At 46.7% G+C, this 10017-nt stretch overlaps 1 protein-coding gene across 1 annotated transcript; it reads left to right on the top strand.

Moving 5' to 3' along the window:
* The first annotated feature begins 1479 nt into the window (after positions 1–1479).
* Positions 1480–8090, top strand: spag6 (sperm associated antigen 6). The gene is made up of 11 exons (XM_060045281.1): positions 1480–2044; positions 2175–2270; positions 2428–2594; positions 3174–3357; positions 3702–3907; positions 4174–4347; positions 4711–4863; positions 5268–5459; positions 6111–6227; positions 6778–6923; positions 7716–8090. The coding sequence occupies exons 1-11, from the start codon at positions 2020–2022 to the stop codon at positions 7777–7779; spliced, it is 1524 nt and encodes a 507-aa protein (XP_059901264.1). The 5' UTR covers positions 1480–2019; the 3' UTR covers positions 7780–8090.
* The last annotated feature ends 1927 nt before the right edge of the window (positions 8091–10017 follow it).

Below are 10017 nucleotides of genomic sequence, written 5' to 3'. Positions count from 1 at the left end.
GTGAAAGCTTGTAGCCCATGCAGTGGCGATAAACCGGCAATGCCAAAAGTAGAAATGAGAAATCCCCCTGGATAGAACCGTAATAGAAATGCTCATGAACCCTAGCCGAAGCTTTGCATTCCCATGTAAAGCTAGTGTCACCATACACATCACCCTACACTTAAAATGGAACCATGCTGTGCTCTCCCACTTTCAACATCATAAAACGACATCAAATGCAATCCCAATCGCGTCAAAAGTCGACCTTTTTCTACCAGGTTCAGCTGGGCAAACAAACAACGTCTGGGCCTACTGTTTATTTGGCTAGGCCTATAGTTTTAATATTTGTATGACTCAAGAGGTCAACGATTACATGTGTCCGTCATGCCCATGGTTTTTTAACCATGCGGATAATGAAAGAGGAAGTAAAAGAGACGGAGAAAATGCGGTTGTACGACAGTTAGACACACAGAGAGAGAGAGAGAGAGAGAAGTAATTGGGCATGATTTCAACTTGTGATGAAAGGGATTTAGTAGCCATCTGGTTTCTAAATTGTCTATACCTTTATCTTGAATGTTTACATATCTACACACACCTCTACACCTCTCCAAAAAAAAAAAGACAGCTTTTTTATTTAGGTTATTGTTAAGACATGCATTTAACCTTAACTTTATAAAAAAACAAACATAATTGTTTCGTAGGTTTTAATCTATTTCCACCATTTTAATTGTAAGCAGATGTCTTCACACATTTTTCATTGGTCCTATTTTACCAGGCATCGACCAATCAGATGGACCTCGGTAACTCTCAGGTCACCGGCAGCTTCAGGGACCCCCTACACCAGTCTCTGGTGGGCATCCTTGGACTTTACGGGTGCAAGTCCGTGCAGAACCTGGTGAAACAGACACACAGAGAGAAAAGTTGCAGAGAGGGCCAACTCTGCGGTGATGGGTGAGGGATGATGCCTCACTATTCCCCCCACATCCCATTTCAGGATCGACTAGGCCCGAACCCTAAAGGAAGCCATCTGGATAAACAGGCAGTATAATGCAAAAACGCCAGCAAAGGGAAGTAAAAAAGAAGAGCAAGTTTCAAAATGTGGTTAATTCATTAATATAATCTGTATTTTTCTATCCTGATAAAAGGGTTCGTTTTTCCCAAAGGACCTTAAACCTTGAGGACAAATTAGGTTCTCTTCTCCATCCTTCTTGAGCCTGCGAGTAAAGGACAATGAGACAGAAAGGGAGGCAGTTGTTTTATTCCACCAACTGTGTAAATGTGTAAATGTTGATCCTGAAAATACATTTTCCAGGTTTGAGGTAAAATATAATTGTATGATAATATTGGTTTTCCATTGAGGGAGTACTATAGATCCAAGGCATTCAGAAAGTATCTATCTAATCATTCTATCAAAAATAAAGGGATAATAATCTTATAAAACTATTTATACAATTATTAATATTTCTTTTTAAATATTTTTCAAATTCAAATAAGTGTGTGTCTGTGTGTGTTGGGATGGAGGGACGACTCTTTCAAGCCTGAGCCTACTAGAAGCATAGCAATATTTATCTCACGCGTTTGTCATTTAATCTAAATACTGTATATATCATAGTCCAGTGAAATAAGACACATACATTTAAAACGAATATAAAACTCTGTTTATAATCACTGTTTATTATTATTATTTTATTAATGTTCTGGGCAGACACAAAAACAAATTCACAGAATGAATAGCCTATATACTATACATACTGTCGTCGCTGATTGGTCGACTAATTGTCCCTGGAAACCTAATACGTGGCTACAACACACGTAAACAAAAGCACAGCTCCGGGCTCCAGCGACTGCCTGTTTCGTGGTTGCCAAGGCAACACTAACAGTCCCCAAACTTGAGACCGCGCAGGGGGGAAGCGAGGACGTTTTTACTCGGGCATTGAAAATGTGTTTCTGAGTCAACTAAAGCAAGAAATTACCTTGCCTTTTTTATTATATACACATCCTCTTCTTAGTATATTCACTGTTTCGGTCCGTTCCGCCACCATGACTCAGCGGCAGGTTTTACAAGGTAAGCCCCCCCACCAGCATTTCCGGATCGAAAGCGATTCCCCCCCCGGGAGAAATGTTTTGATTGACAAAAAAGAAAAAAAGTCGAAGTTAACACTCGGTTGTTAACAATGCTTCCGCTTTGACTGCAGTTTTCGAGCACTACCAGCAGTCGAGGCTGCAGTTCGTGCAGACTGTGGCTGACCTCGCCACTCGACCGCAGAATATAGAAACCCTTCAAAACGCAGGTACTGTTGAACCACGATGAATGGACGCCTGCACAACCTGCAATAGTAACACACACGTTGCTCTCTGTCGCTTGCACTTCTGCTAACGTTGTTTGTTTGTTGTTGGTTGTTTTGTTGACCATGTCGATGTCACCTCACCTTCAACCTACCAACCCAGGTGTGATGACCTTGCTGCGGCCACTTCTGTTGGACTCGGTTCCCAACGTCCAGCAGACGGCGGCGCTGGCATTGGGCCGCTTGGCCAATCACAGCGACGACCTGGCCGAGGCCGTGGTGCAGGGAGACATCCTCCCTCAGCTGGTTCACTCCCTGGCCTCTCAGAATGTGAGTGGATTTGAAAAAATATTTAAAATATAATATTTTATATTCAATATATTTTAGGGTTCATTGGGCCATTTAGTAGCGCAGAGAGAGAGAGAGAGAGAGAGAGAGAGAGAGAGAGAGAGAGAGAGAGAGAGAGAGAGAGAGAGAGAGAGAGAGAGAGAGAGAGAGAGAGAGAGAGAGAGAGAGAGAGAGAGAGAGAGAGAGAGAGAGAGAGATTCCTACTCTGAGGGGGGCCTCTGCTAGGGTCAGTCTCCTGAATAAGGAGGGTGTGTGTCAGACCAACTTGGCATTCCGCCTTGCGGCTGCTTTAGAATCGAAGAGCACTTTACAATGAGTGCAAGCAGGCTTTTCTTCCTCCACTCTACCTCTCTCTCTCCCTACTTGTGTCTCTCTCTCTCTCCCTACTTGTGTCTCTCTCTCCCTACTTGTGTCTCTCTCTCCCTACTTGTGTCTCTCTCTCCCTACTTGTGTCTCTCTCTCCCTACTTGTCTCTCTCTCTCTCTCTCTCTCTCTCTCTCTCTCTCTCTCTCTCTCTCTCTAAAAAGATAAAAATGTCTTCTCCAACGTTGAACCCTGCAGCGGTTTTACAAGAAGGCAGCAGCCTTCGTGCTTCGGGCCGTGGCCAAGCACTCCCCCGGGCTGGCCCTGGCCGTGGTGGCCTGTGGCGGGGTGGACGCCCTGGTGCTCTCCCTGGAGGAGTTCGACCCCGGGGTGAAGGAGGCGGCGGCCTGGGCCCTGGGGTACGTCGCCCGGCACAACGAACGTAAGTTATGGCGGGACGTTGACGCAACAACGCAGTGACCACGCGGTCGCTTCAATGCAGTCGTGACCTTGTTTTGGTTCTGCGTCGGGTTTACCACAGGACCAATCACTCTCGTTACGTTAGTGGACCAATCACAGCCCTTGCGGCGGACGCGAGGAGGGTCCGCAAGGACGTAATGGGTCCGTAAACCCCCTTGCGTTGCGTCAATAACTAAACCTTAAGTCGCTTGGGATAAAAGCGTCCGCTCAATGCCCTAAATGTAAATGCATCAGATGGTATCACGACCGACCGAGCCAGGCTAATACAATCAAATCCTCTCTTTCGGTTCCACCTTAACCACCCAGAGCTGTCCCAGTGCGTGGTGGAGGCCGGGGCCGTCCCCCTGCTGGTGCTCTGCCTCCAGGAGCCCGAGATGGCCCTCAAGCGCATCTCGGCCTCGGCCCTCAGCGACATCGCCAAGCACACCACGGAGCTGGCTCACAGCGTGGTGGACAACGGCGCCATCGCCCACCTGGCCCAGATGATCCTCAACCCGGACGCCAAGCTCAAGGTGAGGTCGGCGAGACCCCCCCCCCCCCGTGTGTCTTTATAAGCCTGAGGTAAACGTGAGTTGTGTGTTTTTACCAGCCTTAGCCTTTATTGATAGACGTTAGACTACTGTAACCAACTGTACTCTATCCTCCCTCCCTCCCTCCGTCCATCCCTCCCTCCGTCCGTCCCTCCCTCCCTCCCTCCCTCTGTCCGTCCTTCTCTCCGTCCTTCCCTCCCTCCCTCTGTCCGTCCTTCTCTCCGTCCTTCCCTCCCTCCCTCCCCCAGAGGCATGTGCTGTCCGCCCTGAGCCAGATCAGCAAGCACTCTGTGGGGCTGGCGGAGCTGGTGGTGGAGGCGGAGGTGTTCCCGGCCGCGCTGGCCTGCCTGCGGGACCCCGACGACTACGTCAGGAAGAACGTCACCACGCTCATGAGGGAGGTGGTCAAGCACACGCCCGAGGTACCGAGAGAACCCACATGCACTCACCCGTGTGAGCTAGCGCACACTCACACGCGCACATGCGCACGCACAAGCACACACGCACAAATACACGCACACGAGCATCCCAACACCCACACACACGCAAGCAAGCCCACACACACACACACACACACACACACACACACACACACACGTGCATACGTTCACACACGCACACAAACACAAGCACCACCCACACATATAGGTATATATATGCACAAAGGTCAGAAAGGACATAGAGAGACCAATGTGCTCACAATGCAAATTATAAGGTTATCGCATTGGTGTCATCGTGCCTATACGTGTTTGTGCAGCTGTCTCTGTGTGTGTATCCACGTCTAGCTGGCCCAGTTCATCGTGAACTGTGGCGGCATGGCGGCGGTGGTGGACTACCTGGGCGACAGCAGCGGGAACGTGCGCCTGCCCGGGATCATGATGCTGGGATACGTGGCCGCACACACCGAGAACCTGGCCATGGCCGTCATCGTGGCCAAGGTGTGTGTGTGTGTGTGTGTGTGTGTGTGTGTGTGTGTGTGTGTGTGTGTGTGCCTCCCATTTATCATTTTGCCTCCCATTTAACCATTGTGTTCCATGAACACAAACATTCACATGAGGTCATTTAAGAAGATGCTTTTAATCCAAAAGTGACGTTCAGCTGTGGCTGGGAAAAATAAATCAACAAACACCGTCGCAATTGTGAATATAATTATGAAAACATAAATATACAAGTCTGTCAAACACATGGGGATAAGTAACACTTACCTCCATGTAACACGTAGACATAACGCAAATATGTTGTTGGCACGTCTTCCTCTCTGAGTGTCATCACATTGTCACACGTCCGGTATATGGGTGGATGACATCACTCACACACTGCCCTGCGCCCCCCTGCCCTCCAGGGGGTGCCGCAGCTGGCCCTGTGTCTGTCGGAGGAGCGGGAGGACCACATGAGGGCGGCAGCGGCCTGGGCCCTGGGGCAGATCGGGCGCCACACGCCGGAGCACGCCCGGGCGGTGGCGGCGGCCAGCCTGCTGCCCGCGCTGCTGCAGCTGTACCTGGACGCCAACAGCTCCGAGGACCTGCAGGTCAAGGTTAGGGAGGGGGGGGGGTCAAGGTCGGGAGACAAGGCACCGGCGCTCACTTCTTGTTAGCCCACTTGTTAGTCCACTGCAATCAAGAACGCTCTGAGACACGCGTGTAGTTAGCTAGCTGGAATCACCAGGCGCACACTCTCACATGTTACACAGATAAGTTAGCTAGCTAGGCTCCATGGAGTTGCACTGTGAGATACTGCGAAGTTTTAGGCTAGCTTGGCTCCATTGAGCAACACTCTAAAGTGCACTCTAAACACTCACGCTGTCCTCAACGGAGTTACGCTCTGAATTTGATATAAGCCCACTAACTGTGGTGAGTGACTAAAAGGATTACACCTCGTTAACTGTCTCCATCCCGGTCCAGTTTTGCAAGTCAGTGTTGCTCTTTTCTCCATGCTGGCGATTCCACTAAATTAAAGGAATCCCAGCAGTAAATATGCTCTGATACGAGCGACGCCATTGGTCATCCCCACACTATTCAATGGAATAGGGAGTCAATGATGGCATATCGACCTACTGGGGGTCGTTCAATATCATTTTCCAGGGGTTAGGGGGACCTTAACCCCTGGAAAATGACATTGAAACGCCCATTCCCATCATGACATACGATTCTAACACTTCGGCCTTTACTCCGTTGCCCCCCCCCAGTGTAAGAAGGCCCTGAAGAGCGTGCTGCAGAAGTGCACCCACCTGCCCGCCCTGGAGCCCCTCCTCTACGAGGCCCCGAGCAACATCCTCAAGCACGTGCTCTGCCAGTTCAGCAAGGTACGACAGCAGGGTGGCGGGGTCCGGAAGGTCTTCCAGCGCTAAACTCTAAAGTGTGTGTGGGACGGGTCCTGAAAATGAGTAATAACGATGTGGGGGATGATTTTTATCATAACGATTATAATTAATATTATTTAAAGGTGACATATTATGCCACCAGGTGTGAGTGTGATTAGCCGTTACAAGCCGTTTTGAAAATCGGCCTCTTCTGACATCACAAGTGGGCGTGTCCACCTAGATGTGTGCTGGATAGATCAGTCTACCAGCCTACCCAGTGGACTGTAGCAAACGTTGCTAATTGTAATCACACTCTAATCGGATTGTAATCACACTCTAATCACACTCTAATCACACTCACACCTGGTGGTAGAATATGTCACCTTTAATAAAACTACACATACTATCGAGAGCCATATACATAGAAGACAGCGGTACAACTGGTTGAATCTGCAGCGAGAGCCGCTGCAGATTCAACCAGTTGTACCGCTGTCGCTACGTGCACTGGCTGAATGTGTGGCTAAAGGCGTCGTCACGGTTACCTTCCGCTCAGGTGCTGCCCCACGACAGCAAGGCGCGGCGTCTGTTCGTGACGAGCGGCGGTCTGAAGAAGATGCAGGAGATGGACGCGGAGCCCGGGTCGGCCATGCAGGAGTACATCATGGTCATCAACAACTGCTACCCCGAGGAGATCGTCAGGTGGGCCCCGGTCCCGTTACGCCCTGCACATCCAGCCAGCGGTTGGGTCTATGCAGAGACGCATGCATGCACGCACGCATGCACACATACATACACAAGGGAACACACACTTTGCAGGGGCATGGCATGTAGCTCAGGAGGCAGAGCGGGTTGGCTGGTAACCGCGAGGTTGCTTGTTCGATCCCCGGCTCCTCCTAGCTGAGTGATGAGGTGTCTCTGAGAGAGGCACCTAACCCTAGCTGCTCCCGACGAGCTGGCTGTCGCCTTGCGTGGCTGACACTGCCGTCGGTGTGTGAATGTGTGGGTGAATGTTGGGCAAAATTGTTAAGCGCTTTGGGTGGCCATTGGTTACAAAAGGGCTCTATAAATGCGGTCCATTTACCATAGCCAGCACACAAACATGCGTCGCTTAAAACCCACAAGGTAAACTAAATTAAAGGATGAGTAAACAACGTTTTTGGCAGGAGAACTTCTGCCTACAAGTTGCCATGGTGACAGTCTTTTAGACTGTGTGACATGGGTCAAACCCACGGCACACAGGATAAGCTGAGTTGAGTGGCAGACTTGTATTATTCAGAGAGTTTCCCTGTTTTACGTCGTTTGGTACATTTGAGTCAAAAGAAAAAAACACTTCACTGAACTGTTTGAGTGAAAAAATAGATATGGTGTTAACTTTCCCTTTACGAATAACAGGGTTTTCTTGCCATTTCCAGTGGAAGGCTGGTGGGTGGTACACCATGTTGGTAAAGGTATTATGAGATTACCAACATAGTGTTGCTTTCTTCGCTGCAGGTTCTACTCACCGGGCTACTCGGAAGTCCTACTGGAGCGGGCGGAGAAGTTCTTGCCAGGGTGATTGAACCCTCCTTCCACCGCACAAAGTGATTTACGCTTTAGATTTAAGTGCCGGTCTCTACGGTGAATTAAACATTTTATCATCCAGATTTTCGTACTCTGAGTATTGTCTTTGTCGCCAAATGATTTCAATTTTTTAATTTTAGATAGGACTAGGCACCAGACATGGAAATGTGAGACGTTTGTTAAAATGCAAAGACTTATGATTGTCCATCAATGTTTAGGTCCCTTTTTTATTATAAAATGCAGAGAACCTGTTATTTTATTTACTATGCATGTAATTCAATTAAACCAATTTAAAATGCAAAAGAAGTGCAGTCATTGAGGTTCAGCTCCTTAATCTTGTGGGGATTTGTTTCGCTATGTTATGTTGTTTACATCAAGGCCAGTAAAAAACATCAATCATCAAATGGAAGTATAAAATGTTTCTTACAGTTAAACAAGTCAAAGTCCCGTCTTCCACAATTGATAACAGGCATTCCTTTCTACTTCTTTAATAGGTCCATGATACCTACCACACATGCAACCATTATTGTGATTTCCCGGTGTAGTCTGCCCTCTGGCGGTCATTTTCCTAAAAAGTATCAGGTTTCTTTTTATTTTGCAACAGCTGCGTCGCACATGGCGACAACGTCTTTCTTGGTTTTCTGCAAAACAAGCTATAACAGATTTAAAAAAAATCTAATAAATTTTTTTTCCACACACTACGTCATGGTCTTGTTCATCGTGTGGTGGCCTACCTCTGCGCAGATTTTTAAGTTGATGTAGCATCTTTTAAAGGCACCCAGTGCAACTTTCGAGGCTTAAAAATAAACATTCAATTTCTAGTCTTTTTTACACGTAGTAAGTTTCAATAACTCCATACCATTACATACCGACATTTAAGCAGCAAAGATGAGACGTCGTTGTGTGGTGAGAACTGATACAAAATCGATAACAACAACAATGCCGCCATTTTCTTTATTTTTTGTAACCTACAATAAATAAAGCAGGCTTCCATTCAATGGAAAAATGGCTTCTCCCCACCGGCGATTGTTGTTGTTTACGATTTTCTATCAGTTCTCACCACACAACGACGTCTCATCTTTGCTCCTTGAATGTCGATATGTAATGGTATGGAGTTATTGAAACTTACTACGTGTAAAAAAGACTAGAAATTGAATGTTTATTTTTCATTGAATGTTTACATAAAGTTGCACTGGGTGCCTTTAATAATTTGATGTTAAATAAATAACTTATACGCAATCGATGTGCTGATTTTCAAGTGATGTATGTATGCCTGTACGTGTGATCAAGATTTTCATACCGTTTCCTCTCTAATGTACAGTATGTATGTGTCCCCTCAGCCAAATATTGGTTTTCACAGAGATGCTTTGCTCTTACACACGCAAATATATATGCTACATCTATATGTAAATGTGTGTTCTGGTTGTGTGTTTTAGTTGTAATCGTAATGCTTTGTCTATTGCACTCTCTCTCCAACCCAGTGCGTGACAGTTCACGTATTTCCGTGAGAGTTGCTCTCTCATATATAACTTCCGCAATTTAAGTAACCAATGTATGGGGAAGTGGAGGTAACTCTGAGCTAACCCTGGAGACCGCGGTTCAAGTCCAGTTTAAGTACCCGGCTGCTAGACTCTTGTTTCTATATCATGTGAACTGTAAAGTATATCCTTTGAGAATTTTTAAACTGGTGTCTTGATGGAGCTGTGGTAAGGGCTGCTGGTTAACACTCTAAACAGCTCATGTTTGAGTCCCAGCACAAAGTGCCATTAATGATGGGGGACTTGAAGGGGAAAGGTTACCTTTAAGGGAAATGTCTTATTTCTATAACATGTGAATTGTTAAGTAAAGTATAACCTCCGAGAAAATGTGCAAATGTGTCTTGATAGTGCAGTGGTGAGGGCTGTTGGTTAAAACAGGTTTGAGTAACCGCAGAAACATTCTCTATACTTTTTCTATGCCTCATTTTTCTCCATTATTCATTCTCTCCATAATTGTTCTACACCCGGTTTTTCTATTCTCTACATTTTTCTACCAACCCCTTTTTCTCCAATCTTTAATTCTGTCATATTGTCGTTACACCTCCTTTTTCTCGATTTTCTATTCTCCTATCAATTTTCTACACCTCCTTTATCTCGATTTTTATTCTCTCCATCATTTTTCAATACCTCATTTTTCTAGATTTTTTATTCTCTCCATCATTTTCTATACCTCCTATTTTAATATTGTCTCCAAT

Source organism: Gadus macrocephalus, chromosome 23, assembly GCF_031168955.1.
Source record: "Gadus macrocephalus chromosome 23, ASM3116895v1".
In the NCBI taxonomy this organism is placed as follows: Eukaryota; Metazoa; Chordata; class Actinopteri; order Gadiformes; family Gadidae; genus Gadus; species Gadus macrocephalus.
The sequence above is the reverse complement of the archived record's forward strand: the minus strand, read 5'-3'. Positions and strand labels throughout refer to the sequence as shown.